The 18550-nt window shown below is 36.4% G+C and overlaps 1 protein-coding gene across 1 annotated transcript in view; it reads right to left on the reverse strand.

The window, feature by feature from the left end:
- Positions 1-18550, reverse strand: part of LOC122792799 (extracellular matrix organizing protein FRAS1-like) — a 4352848-nt gene that overhangs the window by 1675058 nt on the left and 2659240 nt on the right. Inside the window, exon 38 of the mRNA XM_044060368.1 lies at positions 1241-1403. Within this exon, the coding sequence (XP_043916303.1) occupies positions 1241-1403 (163 nt within the window). The remainder of the gene's footprint in view (positions 1-1240; positions 1404-18550) is intronic.

The raw sequence follows: 18550 nt of genomic DNA on the forward strand, positions 1-18550 counted from the left end.
TAGCTGGGATTTAAACCGGCAGAGCGGGACTCGGGATCAGGCTGCTGATCTCGGGACAGTCCCGCCCAAATAGGGACGTCTAGCAACCATGACCACAGGTGAGTGTGCTGCCTGTTAAGCTACTGAGCCTGCTTATCAAAACTTTAAAAATAAGCAAGTACAAACCAAAACATTCTCAATGAAGAATATAATCTTAAATTACGGGTAAAAAAAAGCAAATTATTGCCAATAAAAGGCCAAATACAAATAGCATATTTAACCACACCATGGAGTACTCATTTTTTTACCTCTAAACTGCCCACCTGTCAGGTTATGAAGGTCACTAATCTTAAATCCAAATGATCAAGGAAAAGCGCAGCAGCATGGCACCTAAATCAAAAAGAGGCATTCAGAAAGGAATGAAGGAGACACCAGACTCAAAATCAAGTGAACTGGCCAAAGCCAGAGAGTGGTTCTTGCATTCTCTGAAGCAACACAAGAAACAGAAAAGTATTTATTCAGTGAGGAACCAAGGTCATCACAACAGGGCACAGACAGTGAATAAGTCTGACCATTCTTTCCACCACAGAACAGAAATGATGGAGAAAATGTACATGGATCCCAACCCTTCCCAATCTTTCCAAGACTCGGGATGGGGAGGGCAACATCAAGGGTTACCCAGACAGCCATATGCTTATATCTTCACCTAATACAGAACTGTCCAATGTAGCATGAAAGAGACCACCTCAAAGTCAAACCAACTAGCTGTGAGAGCAAGAAGATCACAATATACTAGGAGAAGAATAAAACAGTGCAAGCAGCTATAAGGGATTTGGTATTTGAAGCCTCCTTTTATAATACAGAACAGTGCAACAATGGTGGGATGTGCATCCTTGAGCTCTGGAAAAGAGGTTAGGAGTGAATCAGCAACTTCTAAAGGCACTAAAAGGAAAACATTAAAGAAGGCTCATAACAGAGGGTCCTTTGATGTAAGATCTAATATTTTCACAACACTGCTCCTATCAACGTTCCACTTTAAGTGTGATAAATACATTCACAAAGAAATCTGTCATTTTTTGTACACAATCACATCTGTGTTATGTGGCAGACATAGATGACTACTGTGTAGAAACACTATTTCTTTTTGAGCATAACCAGATATGGAGCAGAATGCCAGTGCAATACACATCATCTGGAATAATGACAAAATGTTTTGGACCGAAAACAAGCCCACTTTACTTGATAATACACAAAAACTTACAGTGAGCTGTTCGTTGAGGGTAACATGCGGAGGCCTGTTCTGGACAGATGTGATAGTAATAGTAAACATCTGGTTGCTTAGCTGATTATTATCTTCGTCATAGACATTAAAATGGAAGATGTCTGTAACTGGCTGGTTTCCAGTTTCCACACTTGTGCTGTACCTACATGACATGAAAAAGTGCAAGACGTCAGTTAAATGAGGTAATTTTCTGTAGACGCCATGCCTTTGTTGACATAACTTTCATTTACACTGCCTAAACAAAAGGTTATTGACATGCTAACTTCAGATAAAAAAATGATGCATGAACTGGTAGGCTCTGCCTCCTTGGTTCTAATTTTTATTCGGTCACATTTTTAAATAAGCCATGAGTGATTTTGAATGCCATTTTCATTTGCAAAGTTGAAGACATAAGCTTTTTAAAATATTTTTTGGTCATTTAAAAGCTTTTTAAAGTAATTTTGGTCATTTAACTTAGGATCTACTCACTCCTATTAAAACCAACACATTCCTTCAGCACTTTTCCCACCAGTTTCCAAAAGAAATTATGAATTTCACTTCCAACTGCAATGAAACCAAAATAAATTTAGGAGGCTCTACCCCTCCTCCTCTTTATTACTGATTTTTTGCAGAATGGCATACCCCTAAAACAGTTTAGAGCTATGTTTGTTCCATATGTAAAGGAATGGGGGGACTTGCAACAGCTTGATGAAATTTTCATGGAAAGACTGCAGAACACTCTTTTATAAGTTAAGAAATTATACTGTAAGCTTTAATGGCAGTAGAAAACCTGCATCTTGAATTTCAGTGAGGCAGTTTTACTTTTTAGCAATTTAAATTTAAAATGTAAATAAAATGAGAAAACCTTGCTTTTTACAAAAATATATTGGTAAGTTTCACTAAAATCATTACTGCCTGTGCCAACCGCTCAACACAGGATGCTCATACATACATACAAACAAATATTTCAGGCATGGTCAGTACTGCCCTTCTAGTCTGCCAGTATACAAAACAGTTACTCCCACAATAAGTGTCTACATTTTCTTAAAAATATCTAAACTAGTGCTTGCTTTAATGTAATTTTGGTAGTCTATTCCATGCATCAGCTACTTTCATTCCCAGAGGTAGTTGTCTCTAAATGCCTTATATACGTGAATAAGGTTTCCTACTAAATGTCTACATGAGACACTGCAGAAGTTCAAATATTTTAGTCTTTCATAATTACTTAAATTTTCATATCCATGGATACCCTTGGTATATTTCCACTATACTCTTTCCAGTTTACTCATGCTTGTTTTATTACAAGGTTTCCATATTGCTACTCCATACTCAAGCTTGGGTCTAATGTAACAAACAATGATTCTATCATTTCTGATTTCTTAGACTTTATAATTTTTTAATCAACCTATAATTCTATTTCATTACTAAAAATGGCTAATATTATTAGAAAAACTCAAAGTTGGATCTAGCCATATACCCAGGTCCTTAAACAAATATACAGTTGCTATCACTGTGTGGTGTATTCAATATTCACCTTTCAATTTATGTCTCCCAAATCGCATACGCTTAATTTTTGATGTATTAATCAGCATATTATTCTCCTGTTCCTAAATGGTCAAGTTCTTTTGTGGACATACCTTGCTGCAACAACACATGTAATCAGTTCACCCATTTTCAAGTCATCTGCTTACAGACTGTAACACCTCAGATGAAAGAGAGAGATTTATAAGATACAACATAAACAAGTACGGGCCTTTGGAAAGAGCCCTGTGGGACACCCTGACTGTAACCAAGAATTTCACCTGTCAATGGTGAGGAAATGTCATTTGGACCAGGCATAACTGCAACGAGCATTTCCTAACTATCAGTGCATTACTATATCTCTGAATCGGACATTGTTCTGTCAAGCCTGACTATGCTAGCATACTCCCTAGTGGCTTATGCTTTGCGTTAGCAATGGCACTCCCCTACACTCACACACATCATACCCACACATTCAGACACACACCAATACCCACAGTCATTTCCTCACTATCACCCACAAAGAGACTCCCCACACTCACAAAAGGGCTCACCCATACACACACACACACGCTCCAGCACACACACACTCATGGAAGAACTCACTCATCCACCCACGCACATGCACACACCAACACATACTTACTGTTATGAGTGCATGTCATACACACACACACACACACACACACACACACACACACACACACACACACACACACAGGACTGCTGTCTTAAGCTAATTGGAACCACTTGGACTAACAGAGCCCCACTACCTCAGGAGGCCCCACATTAGGCAATAAGAGGATCATTTTGCCTTAAATGACACAGGTATTTACCTGAGAGAGATTACAGCAAAGGGCAAGGCATCTTCATACTTGTATTGTGCTGCTAAAATACTTTATTAGTGGCGCACACATTTCCTGATATGCATTGCTCTAGTGGCTTATCTGGTATTAACAGCAGCTTCATGCCCCTTATATATCTCACAGTGTTAGCCATTCATTATCCAACAGTAGTAAGTTGTTGCTGAGTGCTTTACACAGTTTTCAACACAAAGCTGATCAGATTAATCATGTGGTTTGGGGCACTGCTGCAATTACGGTCTCTTAAAACCAGGCTTAACTTGAAGACTTACAGAAATATATTATGTTTTCTTTTGCTTCTCCTAAAAATGAGAAATAAATACACAGTTTATAACTGGCTGCTAATGAACACATTTACAAGAAATAAATGGAACAGTCAGTCTCCATGGACATAAAAACACTGGTAAGTGTTCAAACAAAAAAAAAATAGTGTGATGCGAGGTCACTTTGATCACCGAGACCTGTGACAGAATCCAAGCAACTGAACAGTAAGGCAGCAGAATACTTAACTGCAGTTAGAGTAAGAGCAAAATAATCCCAGAGATGTGAAACATGAGGTGCATGTGAAAAATGAGTGGTGTACAGAAAAAGATTTACTTGGATTAATGTGGGGTAAAAAAGCAGCAACACAAACAATCATAAATGTACTGCAGTGTTATCACATTTTTCAGAGGTGCATACAAAAACAGGTTGGGGCAAGCAAAGACAAAGCTATAAAATGGTTAAACTGGAATGGGAAAAAGTGCACACAGAAAGCTGTACAAGCTTGCATGTTTTCCTAAAAGTATGTGGGTTTCCATGGGCCATTTTGATTTCCCCCTACCAGGCAAAAACATGATGCTTAATAATTCTGTTGACCATGTGACCAATCACATGGCTGGAAAAGATCTGCATGTATTATTTACCTACACAGTTTAATATGTAACTAAATAAATAAAAATGTCAGAAAAAGTTATAAGCCGTAAGTGGTGTGTGAGCAAAGCTGTATCTAGGGAGACGTCTGATATTGCTATTCAATTATTAATATTTATTATTTTTATTGCTTCTGAGGAAATTCAACAGTTTTATGCAGTTTTGTGGTAACACATTGTAACAATGTATGTGAATTAACTGGTAAAAAGTTCCAATTACTCAAAGTAACATGCAAGACAAGACTTGAAGCCCATGAAGAAGAAGAAAAAAAAAATAACAGGAAGAACGTACAATGTTGTTGTTGTTGTGTCTTTCGGCTTTTCCCGATTAGGGGTCGCTACAGCGGAACTCCGGTCCGCTAATGATTGGTAGTTGATTTTTACGTGCAGAGTTACCAGCCCTGACGCACAACCTTCAACGAAGGTACACCCATTCACGCATGTCTCCATGCAGAAGACGCTCTAGCTGAGAATCAAACAGAACAGAGTCTTACTGTGATGCGACAACGCTACCGCAGCACCACCACCGCGGTAGGAAGAATGTACAATGTAAATTAGAAAATTTTCATACTCTTTTAGTGTCCCCAGTCTTCCCACAACCATTACGCATAGTCCCACTGCCTCATTCCTCTAGTTCTCAAGGACATTGAGCATGGGAGGAGACATCTGGGGACTGTGATGAGGCACGTGATTTTACTAGGTTTACATTTTCAAAACGAGCCGATGAGCCAGCTTCTCAGTAGCGAGGTCTGCTTGATGATGTCTGCAGCAAAGACACTGGAACACGTAGAGCACTTAGCTTATAAGTTTACATGTACACACACACACACATTTATATATATATATATATATATATATATATATATATATATATATATATATATTCTATTCACATTAATTACTTAACATTTATTAATCAAAGTAGAGCACCGATCTACCAGGACTGTTTTCAGGCTCAGCTCAGCAGAAATACAACCAAGGAAACAAACTTTAATCAATTTCACTGTAACAGCAGTAATGTAAAAGCAGACAGAAGAGGTCTAAGTTAAGATAATACATAGCATAAATGAACACAGTCATAAGTAGATGTGATATAAGAACTCAGTTAGTAAAATCAGTAAGACAAGTCTATACACACTGTCATATCATCATATAGTATGGAGAAAACATCCAAACAAAGAATTATTCTGAGTATGTTAAACTGTTGAGTATGGGATATGAAGGAGAGTAATATGAGAGTCAAATGATTACTACTTACCGCACCTTCCTATACTAATCTCATTGAACCAATTGGCAATTATGGCTGGAGAAAAAAGAATTGTATTGGATTCTCTGGCTGAAAGCAGTTGGGTGGCCAGGACTTAATGAACTTGCTTCTATTGATTGCATTTTAAAGTTAAAGGCTTTGTATAGATAAAGGGTAGGGTTGTAAATGTTTAAAAGTTTATTTATGTGCTGTGGGGCATATGTATTATATATATATATATATATATATATATATATAATATGTATATATTTATATATGTTGTACATGTATTTTTATATATAGTATTATATGTTTTCATATTGGAGTGGATATGCCTTTAAAGGTTAATTGAATTAATGATGTCAGACCTTGTGGTCTTTTTTAAAAATGTATCCTGGTATTTGAGTATTTGATGAAGTCTTGACATTGTTCAAGACAAAATCGCTTACATTAAACTGCAGAAAGGCCTCGCTTCCTTGCTTGGTGTTTTTTGTTTTTAAAAAACTTTTAAATTTATAACCATACCATTTTATATCTTTACATATGAAGTGATGATGAACTGCCGCGGTGGTACGGCGGTAGCATTACCACCTCACAGCAAGAGGTTCTCCCGTTCGATTCTCGGCGTGGCTTGGGAGTGTCTTCTGTGTGGAGTCTGCATGTCCTCCCCGCGGTTGGATAGCGTTCGAAAGACATGCGTGCGTAAATGGGCGGGCCTTCGTTGAAGGTTGGGCGTCGAGCTGGCTCCTCGGTGTTTCGTAAAAAATCTACTGCCAATCATTAGCGGACCGGAGTTCCGCTGTGGCAACCCCTTACCGGGAAAAAGTTGAAAGACAAACAACAATAACAACATATGAAGTGATGACGATATCGGTCATATAAGTGAAATAACACAAGAAGTCGATTAAATACTACATTTTAATTCTGATCTAAGATGAAATGTTGACCTAACCTGACTCAAGATGATTTTGCAGCTGTCAATACCTACAGACAACACAAGTTGCAGGCATAGTCAAAACAATTAAAATTTTAGTTAACTATCTAAACCTTTATATGAATTACTGAAAGGAAAGTCAGTGAAAGACGTAATATATACAAGTAAAGTGCATCTAGAAAACTTTCTAAAAGGAAGCATTAGGCTTTTATTCTAAAGGTAAATATGCAAGGAGTGCCTGTTTTCTGATGGATAATGCTAAAAAGCTATGTTCCATGGCACACACATCTTAGCTGCCACACAGTGTGCAGTAAAGAATGTCAAATATTTTACAGGAATCGATTCCTCTTCAGAACGAGCATCAATCTAATAAGTATTCAATGTCAGGTAAATTGAGTGTATACAGGATGATCACTATTCCTACTAGTTTTTCAACTACATAAAGGAGCACAGGCATAAACCTATCTACATCCAACATTAAAAGATAAACAAATATGTGTGGAGGCCATTTCTCAGCCCCTTAACTAATTTAATGCAATCCTCAGTGAGAAACATGAAAGGAATGGTTGGGACCACTCTCATTACAGGAGCCTCACATTTTTTTGTGAATATATCCAAGCTTTGGCAGGAATGGCATAAACAATTCCATCAGCAGGTAGCACACTAAAATTAAAATTATTTGTCAGTACAAAGGGCAGAAAAAGAAGCCATGAATAAGCTGATAAGACTCCAAATTGGTATTAAAATATACATTCTGCAACATATTGTGGCAGCTCTCATTGAGGAGTACATCAAAATGAAGCGAAACTGACAAAAAGAATGAAATAATGACATTACAAATGGTAAATGTTTGCAAATAAAACTTTAACTTTACAAAGAGTTATTTCTTTAAGAAAGGCACGGACCTTCCTGTATTAAAGTGGGTACTTAATTTTACTTATTCTTTGTTGATTAGGTTAGTCCTAATAGGTCTGTAGCCTCTACAGGCTAGTAGCCTCTTTTCAGGAGAGACTCACAGTGGCATTTCTACTACTAGGGGTAATTTGCCAGGGCATCAGGAACTTCCACTTCTCTTTCCTGGATGTTGCGAAAGACTGTAGGATAGTCATGTCTCACTGCAAAAAAAAAAAAAAAAGCATAGAGAAAGAGGAGACAAGCCCAGTGGCTGCACAAGAAATGAGCATTTTAGAAAATACACAGAGCATTGCTGATGGTTTTAAAGTTAATGTGGAAATACACCCCTGGGATCACTTCATTGGCTCTGCTTGACAGAGGATCAGTTAATTAATCAATGGGGCAGCGAAAGCCGACACACTCTGGCTAGGCTTATAAATGCCCTTGGGCAGATAGCCTAGTACCTACCTATGAACCTAAGTTGCATGGATTGTGGAATATTGCATGCAAATGTGACCAAGGTCCAACCAGGTGGGCTTGGAAATGAAGTCATATGTAAAAAATGCTGTTTCCTGGTCTGACAGTGTGCCAAAATGCTTTACAGATGAAGTGGAATTCTGAAAAGACTAATGGATGTGTGGCTGAGGATAAGTTCATAGGTGTTTACTAAGCTAATGGCCAAAAGGGCCTTTTTAGGCTTAGCCATGCATCCCACATCTCTGACAAGTTCTGATACCTTTGATAAGTGTAAGCATGGGCCTGGGAGATGAACCATTTACAGGTTACCTGTGTCCATTAGAGACACAGGTGCCAAACCACGGATGAATTTCTGGTTTTCCATCCAATTGTCCAAGTTGCACTTGAAATGGGTTAGGGAGGAACTCTTGGATGGGGAGCCTGTTCCAAAGATGGGGTAGTCTTTACAACGGGTAATTCTGGTGCTCTATGTTTTGTGGACATACAGGAACGCCATCACATTGGGGTCTGACAATGTCCTGTATGCCAGGCATAGATCTCCCTGCAAAAGCCTGTAGGAGACAGAATACAGCGATAGGCCCTTGAGGTGGTCTACATAGGACATTTTCCATATGCCCTGTATTCTTTTAGTGAGGAACCTCTGTGGATGTTCCAACTGCTGGATATGCCTGCCTAGGTACATACCAAAGGGGGCACTGTACTCAGTGATAGGTCTGATGAATGCCGAATACAGTGGAACAATAACTTCCTTGGACTTGGATGCCATACCTTTATATATAAGCTGTGCAACAAAGAATAATTTCTTTACCACTGTAGACACGTGATGGTCAAAGGCTAGATTACTTTCTACATGTGTCCCTAAGTCCCTGACTACGGAGTCAACTCTAAGAGGTGTGTTGTCAATATGATGGTTACCAGGGATGGATGACTTCCCAAAGGATACTATTATGCATTTCTTGGCATTTAGTTTTAGTCCATAGCTCTGACACCAGTTGTCTGTCTGTGTCAGTCCCTCCTGGCGAACATTTGTGTCAGTGTGAGATTCAACGACTGCTCCTAATTTGCAATCATCTGCAAATTTAGTCAGCCAAAGACCACTAACATTGGGTTAGACGTCTGAGAAGTAAATGCCAAAAAGGAGCTGTCCATGGACTGATTCCTGAGGGACTGCTCTTGTGGCTGCCTTTTTTGTAGAAGTGGACTCCCCAATTCTAACTTCCTGGGTCCTGTCTGTGAGCCAGTTGGCTATCCACTGGGTGAAATATGGGTTTGTACCTAACCTCTTGAGTTTGTGGTGTATTGTGTCAAATGCCTTGGCCAGGTCAAGGTGTAGGCAGTGTGAATGATTTTGCCCTCATCCACTGCTTTGGTGACCTTCTCAAAGAAGTCCACCAGGTTGAGTTGGTATGATCTGCCCTTGACGAAACCAAACTGTGTTGGATCCAGTGTCTGGAGGTTTACTATATCTCTATTGATCATCTCCATGATAATTCTTTCCATGGCTTTACATACAAGACTGATGAGATTTATGGGTCTGTTGTTTCCAGGGTATGTAGATGGCCCACATTTGTGCAGAGGGATGACTGGTGCCTTTCTCCATGCATGAGAAGAGTCATGAGATAGTTCATGTGAGAAGGCTTTGGAACCTGGTAATATTTTTTTTTTTGAAAAAACAGTACACGAGATAATGGGCAAAAACAGTTTGGAGATAAATAAAATTAAAATGACGTACGGATTCACAGGAAAGTACTAGCCTAGCTGCCCTTGTGATCCATTTTAAGGCTAGCCAAGTTCCTTTTTTGTGCTACTAAATAACTTGTCCCATTTGGTCATCGATTGGCATTACCCACCCCATGGTTAATAATTATATATATTACCCCTAATAAGAATGACTGGGATCATACCATAGATAATTTGAGGGGACCCATATGGGATAAAGAATTTTGGAGGTGACTCTATCCCCTATGCAATCCTGGGGTAAATTTTCTGTTTCCCATCCACAGATCTAGGTTGGACTTGAAAATGGACAGAGATGAACTTTTTTTTCTGTGGATAGCGAGTCTGTTCCATGCCAGCAGTATCCTCTGCAAGTTATCCCTGTCCCTTGCTAAAGGTAATAGTAATATTTTAAAAAGTAAAGTGAATCATGTTGAATGCCAAGGACCGGTGGTAAAAAAAAAGAATCAAAAGACAGTGACTCAATAGCTAGATACTATGTTTGATACAATGTTATTAATGCTTTAAGGTTTTCAGCTGAAGATGTTAGGGCATTTAGTCATATTGGAAACAAATGTTTTTCTGACGTGATGTTTGAAACTTTGGAAAAGGCTGAAAGATTTTTGGCTAAATCTTTCTGTGATCCATGGAATCGTTTTGTTGTAACTGGATCTGACAGACATTAAAAAAAAAAAAAAAGCTAAAATTGCAATTCTAAAATTCAGACAGGACTGAATCTAAAAATAAGGACTTGTTTTTCCAAAAAATGTAAATATGATTACAATATACAATATTAAATTGTTGCTAAAAGAAAATTATAGAATGGGGGAAGGCACATTATGGTATGTTTGCATGACACTGATGGAAAAGTACCACACATTTCAAATGTTATTAATGTGGAAAGGCATGATGAAGTAATAGGGCCAGCCTAAAACATGTTTTCACTGTGGGTCTAGGGAACATCTAATGGATTGTCTTAAATGGAGATGTGTGCAATGTGGAATGGACATGGCAAAACTAATAGTACAATATTTCAAACATGTTTAGTTTGACTGCTAATGGTTAAAATAATAAGGAGACAGAAAGAATGATTAAATGATTGGCGTACAAATGCTTGAAAGGGAGGGTTAATGTGATAAGTTAGTATTAATGAAAATGAAGATGTATGAAATGAAGTAAAACATGAAAATGAAAAAGTAAAATGAAGCAGAGGAAGCTGAAAACATAGTGAAGAATGTAATGTGGAAGTATATAATATTTACAAACACCTAGGTAGTGCAAAAAATGGAAGACAGCGAGAAAGAAGAGGAAAGGGAAATATTGGGAAAAAGAATGTGAAAGAGAAAAATACAACTGCAAAAGAAAGCTGAAAAAAGGAAAAGGCTAGATTAAGTATCATTTCTTATATGTAAACAGTATTAATGTGAAAAGAAGGATGAATATTAACACATGATGCAAACAACAAAAAGTGGATGCTATGTTTATTAGATGCAAGACTATTAAATGCATTAAAAAAAAAATGAATGAAGTTGTGTGGGGGATGATTTTTTTATTTTTTGAGTTTTGGTGAATATTTACATTCTAGTATATAAAATATTAGATTTTATTATTATTAGACCAGGAAGATTTATGGTGATTTGAAATAAGAGATGGTGGAAAGGTACGGAGAATTATATCAATATACATTCCTACAGTAAGTAAAGAAGGGAAGTATTGTTTGAGCCGGTAAAAAAATTTGTAGTACCCAATATGGATGTAATAGTTGTAGGTGATCTTAACCGCAATTTAAGAAAATTACAAAGACATGCTTCTGGAGTGTTTTGCCCCGGGCCTCTGCTGAAAATTGGCTCGTTCCAAATGGGACTTTCCCAGTTAATAAATGCAAAATAAAATAAAAGTAACATGTACGATAAATAAGGGCATAAGATCATGTAGACAATTGACAAAGGAAGGGAATTTACAAATTGGAAAAAAGGGATTATACATGTAATAGAGGAGAACTAAGAATGGATATAGACTATGTACTTTTTTCTGAGGGTTTAAAATGAAAGAAAGGCCGAGACTTTTGAAATGTTTTTTTAAGAGATCATTGTGCTATTACGGCACAGATTACAAACAGAAAATACATACCACATAAAAAAAATAAGAGCCTTTTATATAAGATTAATAAAGAATGTTTTTTTTTGTTTTTCTTTTTTAAGAAATTGAAAATTTGTGGCAGAATCATAAAACTTTTCTGTGAACATTTAGAATTGGTGAAACATGTAAGAAAGAATATAAGATTTTAACATATGTTTTTGGAGAAGGGAAAAATAAATATCAGGAGTTAGCAAGAGAAAATGAAAGTATTAATGAGAGTGAAGGTGAAAGAAGAAAAAAGGAAAACAAGCTTTTTTATACAAGCAAAAATACTTGCTTCAAGGTAAAAGTGAAGCAACACCTCATGTCTAGTGAAAAAGTTAAAAAGGATGAGAGAAAAATGTAAAGTATTACAAACAAAGACGGAAAGACCTATATTATTTACAAGCGCTAATGACTGAAATTCAAAGTTATACTAACTCCTTCCCTCAACAGAGCTCTGGGAGTTTGCACTGTAACTTCCAATGGCAGATCCTACGCTTTTTGATATAATCAAATTATGTGCTCACATTTCACATATCACTGGAACCATAAGGTTTACTAAAGAAGGATCAATGATAAACTCTTCAGCACAAACTATTTTTATAGTGATAGTATGCTTTATGTTCTACATCTTAAACTGGACTTTATACATCATGGAAAGCACAATAACTACAAAGTTTGTAATACTTTGTAAATAACGTATATCTTGGCAATCACTCAAGTTACACACATTTGTCAGCAGCACTTTGTTCATTCAGCTGAGAGCTTTCCTTTGAGGCTAAGCAGTTCTGTCTGTGCTACTTGGTTGTCAAGCTAGTTAGAAAAAACATGACTGACCATAAAAAAACATGACTAACAATTACTATATCTACCTGCACTATACAGAGGTCAAATATCAATACAGCTGTATTTGCCATTGTGTAAGCTTTAAGATGAAATATTTTCATACTTTGTATGCAGTGTGGTTTTTGAATTATCAATGCAAATATGAAGTAATATTTCTGACACCTAGAAGTCTCAGCAGGATGTATCAGCAGAAGCGCCTGAAGGTGGCACTTGGCTGTAATGAGTTAAAGACTTGTCACACTAAGGAGATAGAGGAAAAACAAATATGGAATTTTAAGACTGGCTACACATATGCTGACAATAATTGATTTGTGAGAATGTAACAGTCTTAAAAGGAATACAGACACAGAGGAAAAAGAAATAGAAAATATTAAGAGGTTATACAGACGTGCTGAAATTTGATTTGTGAGAGTTTAACAAAGGGTCAGATTCAATAAAGTCTACACTAAGTGTGCACAATATGTATCCTAGAACATTCTTATTACATTTTTTTGTGTTTCCTAGTTAAAGATTACACAAAGTGTACATGTAGTCTATACTCTGTGATAACCTTTATGAATCCCTGTCAGTATTTAAAACTGCATGAATATCAGTAGGAAAACTAAAATTAGGAGGAAAAAGCTGTGAGTTAATTCTGTTTTTTGTTCACTCAGAACAGTGTATACTTAGTGTAGGCATTACTGAATCCTGGGAAAAGTCTTAAAAGGAATCCAAACCATGACCTCACTACATCTAAATGGTTTAGGGTACAAATTTATAAAGAAATGGATGATAAGAGGAGATTAGAGTTATTAGCATGAGAATGAGTGGGTTGAAAAAGGAATTAATGACAAGAAATCTGTGATAGAATTATGAAATTTATTTATAAAAAAAGGAGAAAGAAGTAATATAAAACCTTGGAGGCTGCTAAAAGTAAACAACATGGATTACAAAATGTCTATGATTATTTTGCAAAAATGACTAGAAAAAATGTTCATGAACTTATTTAATGAAGGAATATACGGGAAAAAGGTAGGTGCACTATGGGTATACTAATAATATTAAAGGAAATTGTAAAAGATACTATTTGCAATGGAATATTAGGTTGGTAGTTTGTGATGCAAAAAGGCATATGACTGCATAGGACGTGGAATAATATTTGATATTTTATTGCAATGTGGGTTTGGTAAAAATAATTTTAAAGCCAGTATATATGACAATTTACATGTTAAACTGATCATCATGTGACCACCTATCAAACTCATGGCTCTCTCATGTTATACCTCTGGCTGAACATCAATCTTGTCAATTTTTCTCTGCCCCTATCTGTACAGATTCTTTACCTATCACCACTTCCTCATCTTCCCCTGGCTGTTCTAATCTCTCTAATGCTCTACATATCTTTTTCCTATTACCTCTTCCCCAGTTATACTAATCTATCCTAATCTCTGTCCCCCTTTATAGTTACAATTAAACTAAACATGTGATATTTTCTTATTGCATTTAGTGTTTTACTTTGCTTTTCTGATTGTTCTCTTTGTAACATTTTTGTTCTATCTCTATGCTTTACTATGTTGTTGATTATTTTTGAAATGTATAATTTTTAACTGATTGTTTATGTAAAGTCTTTGAAATGTTTTCTCTGTTAAAAGGATCTTTTCTCTCCGGGCCTCCAGTGAAAATGGGCTCTTGTGAACCAGTTGGACTTTCACAGTAAACAAGTGTCAATACATATGATTAGGCTAAGAAATAAGAATTAAAAGGAGTGTAAAGTAAGGAAGCTCTCCAAGTGGCACAATATTCACCTTAGTGATCAATGCTGAAATTACTAAAGCTAGTGAAAAAGTTAAAAAAGGGAATGCTTTTTTGAGATATAGTGAAAAATACCTATGCATGCGGTGCATTCTGATGTCTTGATTATAATAGCAAATGGAAGAGGATGTCATTGAAATAGAGAAGTGCACGAGTTTAATAGAATTAAAAATGAATAAAATAAAGGGTTCTGGTGAAAGTAATGAATCAGCAAGAATGTATTTTTCCCAGAAAGAATTTATTTTTTGTATACAATTTTGAAATAAAAATATAATTATAGAACTGAAGAGAGTATTGAAAAGTCACAACTACTTTTAGGATGTGAAAAACTTAACAATTATCTTATCTTAAAAAGGTACATCTTACACTGAGAAATGTGAGAAGTGATTTTATTTCCAATGGAGTTAGAAAAAATATTATTTTTTAAACAAGAAACATCTTTACTAAATTATCGTGTTTAATAGACCATGTTATATTTACATAAATGAAAATAAACCATACTGGCACAATCTCACTTGCAAACATTATACATTCCAAACCGTGCTGACAAAACTGTAGCTGCAAATATTATACATCACTTTTGACATTCAGTCATTGTTAGTATAAACATTACATAGCTCATTCAAATCCTGCCTTCTTTTAAACCTCATTCCTCCTCTGTGTGCACTGATCTCACTTTTCCCACTTTTTCCTATGTAATCTGCTCCTACCCTTTTCTAAAGATCACAGTTCTAGTTGGTTTATCTCTCAATATCTTCGCTACTTCTAGTAAAGTTGGTTAGACTTTAAATTCCATTTTCTAGTAATTGATTTTTGGCAGCCATCATAATTAGACTCAGCAAGGGCTTACTATGTCTAGGCAATTCCAATGCTGTATCATAGATCAGAAAAATAATTTCCCTAATTATCCCAATTTTTAGTCACCCAGCTTCTCTGACAGAGCATTCTGCAGTGAACCTTTAAAGTCTGCCAACTCATTACACTCCCAGAAAATATGCTCCTAGTTACCTCTTTCTCCCTCCACCACACCTCTGACATTTGCTATCTACCTCAGCAAAAGTCTTTTGAAGTCTGGTTGGGGTATAAAACTGCCTAAGTAAACACTTCCAGGCAAAGATGCTAAATCTTCTAGACTTTGTTGCATACTAGGAGACATACATATATCCTCCACTGTTTCTTTGTGAAATGCTTATGTCATCTCTATCACCAATCTTTCCTAACCTAGTCTGATTGATTCATGTAGTTATCATGTAATAGTTTATATGCTCTACTAATTATTCCTTTCTTAACAGCAAATTTGTTCTAGATTCTACTAAAAACAATACCAGTGCTGGTATTTCATTAAGGACCCACCTATTTCTTTCTCTTCATCTATACTCTAATATCAATCCTTGACATGGAAGGCAATCTCTAGCCTGCAGTCCAAATAAGTTCTTGGCATCTTCCCATTCTATTACTTTTCTTTCTCTAGTTATCTGCTTCCAATACCTTATATCCCTTACCAGTTTTCTCCAATATATTCCCACTCCCTCTTGCCTACTGTCCATATCCCTAATTGCAGTCATCCCTCTCATCAGAATCTCCTTTCTCTACTCCCATGTTGGCTTACTCATTAGAAGACCTTCTGCTACTTTATGAATATAATATTCAGTATGATTATTGTTCTGCTTAAAGGTCTGCATCCAAAACCCCAGTCTCTCCCCGTTACTTGAAGTTCCCCCTGTTTCATCTCTTTCCACTTAGAATTATAGTGTTCTGCTTGTGCTGTGCATAGGAGCTTTAACGGTGTTGCTCTGAAATACCCCTACAAATCGGATAATCCCAATCCGCCCTGTTCTATTGGAAGAATAATCTTATCCCACTTGACTCTTGCAGTATTCCCCTCCCCAATAAAATCCTTTAGCTCTTTATTAATTGCTATCCACAAATTCTCCTCTAGTTGATAAAAATATGCCTGACCAGTGTATAAGACTAAAGGGACTAAAATGTTTTAACTGCTTGTATCTTACTATCGATATCGATATAACAGAGCTTCCATTTTCTCAGTTTTTGTATCATCCTTTGTTTAGTCTCTTCTCACATATCCGTAGCTGCCACAATGGTATCATTTTAATTGCTACTCCTAAATACTTCATTTTATCATGTCCCCGTAAATATGGATGTTGCTGAACCAATTCATATGTGGGTGCATAATTTACCTCTATTGCTTTTGTTTTAGCTTCATTACATTTGTATCCCGAAAAAGTCTGAAACTGTTTCAATATATTCCACATCACTGTAATGTCCCTTTCTGGTTTTGTCAGGTATATAACAATGTCATCTGCAAATACAGCCAGCTTTTCTTGACTACCATACCAGTTATATTCTTGAAGTTCTGAGTCCCTTATTTTCTTTGCCAATGGTTCTAAATATAATGCAAACAAAGGGAAGAGAGGACCCTTCTACCTGGTTCCTGTACTCAAGCAGAGATTATCAGAGAGAAATCCACCCACATTAATTTTGATCTCCAATCCTTCATATATCCTCCTAATCAACCTTCTATTTTTATCAGGGAATGCAAATGCTTCCATTGCTCTGCTCATAAAATCCCAGCTTACTTTGAACCAAGACCCTCCTGCAACAGTGACCCACCTGCAACAGTGGTATTTTCTTACATTCCGCTTCCCTCTGGATCATCACTGTTCTGTTTATGTTGTCAAATGTTTGCCTCCTCTCTGCAAAATCACATTGATCCATATCTATCATTTTTGGCATAATTTTACCACTCTTTTAGCCGTTAAAGTCAAACATTTTATAATCATGATTTAGTATGGAAATGGGCCTGTATGAAGCTGGATATAATGGCTCATTACCCTCTTTAGGTATTACAGCTACTACCACTTTCTTCCAGAATGTTGGTACTTCTCCTATTAAAATACAGTTAAACACAAAACATGCACAAACCAGATCTTTATTAGTTTTTTTTCCCTCCTAGATTCAAAACTTCCACACGAATACCATCTATCATGAGGAATTTCTTGTAGATTGATTATACTTCTTTTTTATCTCATCTCCTCATATCCTGTCAGTAACTGAGCCTCCTCTCTCTCTAGCCTTGACATATTTAATTCTTCCATAAACATTTCCATTTGTATCTTTTCTTGATTTCCATATTTATCTGCTTTATACAGACTTTCACAGAACTTCTGAAATGTTTCTTATACTTCCACAGGATGCCTTGTTATCTTCCTTGTTACAGGCTGCCTAAGACTGGTGACAGCCCTTTCTACTTCATGTTGCCTAAGTCACAGTGCTAAAAGTTTTTGAGCTCTAGTTATCAAAAAACTGTTGCTTAACAGCAATCATTCTAAACTCAAGCATATTATAGAGGTACTTCCTCATTTTCTATTTAGCATTCTGTTGTTGCTCCTCTTCTAGTTCCTTGACATTCCCCCCATTTTACAATACTTTAATATCTGTTAGTCACTCTAAAAAAATCTTGTTAATTCTTAACCACTTCTCCATTTCTTTTACTTCCACCATATTTTAAATGCCACTTGATTTTATCCCACTTCCTAGATATATTTTCAGAAAAAAGTTTCTAATTTCTCTAATAGCACCTGAATAATTTCCACTAACCATTCCTTAAATTCTTTTTTTTTTCAAAAGATAGGTGGGAAAGTGCTGGTGTCACATTTTTATTTCATTACCCTGTGTTATTTTAGTTATTACTGGTGCATGATCTGAAATAGTAATTGTGTGTCCAGTAAATGCACATGTTCCTGTGAGGTGTAAATTCTGTCTACCCTAGCCCAGTTTTTGTAACTTGGGGATTATGTAAATTCACCCCAAGTTCCTAGTACTGAATTCACATCTTCCACGTTAAATATTTTCATAAATTTCTTTAAAAATCTACCCTCCTTTGTTATTTTTCCCTTTCTGGACCCCCAAGACACATCTTCACTCTTGCAAATCAAATTCCAGTCCCACCTATAAGTAATATTCCTTGCT

Source organism: Protopterus annectens, chromosome 2.part0 (genome assembly GCF_019279795.1).
Source record: "Protopterus annectens isolate FY-2018-M chromosome 2.part0, PAN1.0, whole genome shotgun sequence".
NCBI classification, from domain to species: Eukaryota; Metazoa; Chordata; order Ceratodontiformes; family Protopteridae; genus Protopterus; species Protopterus annectens.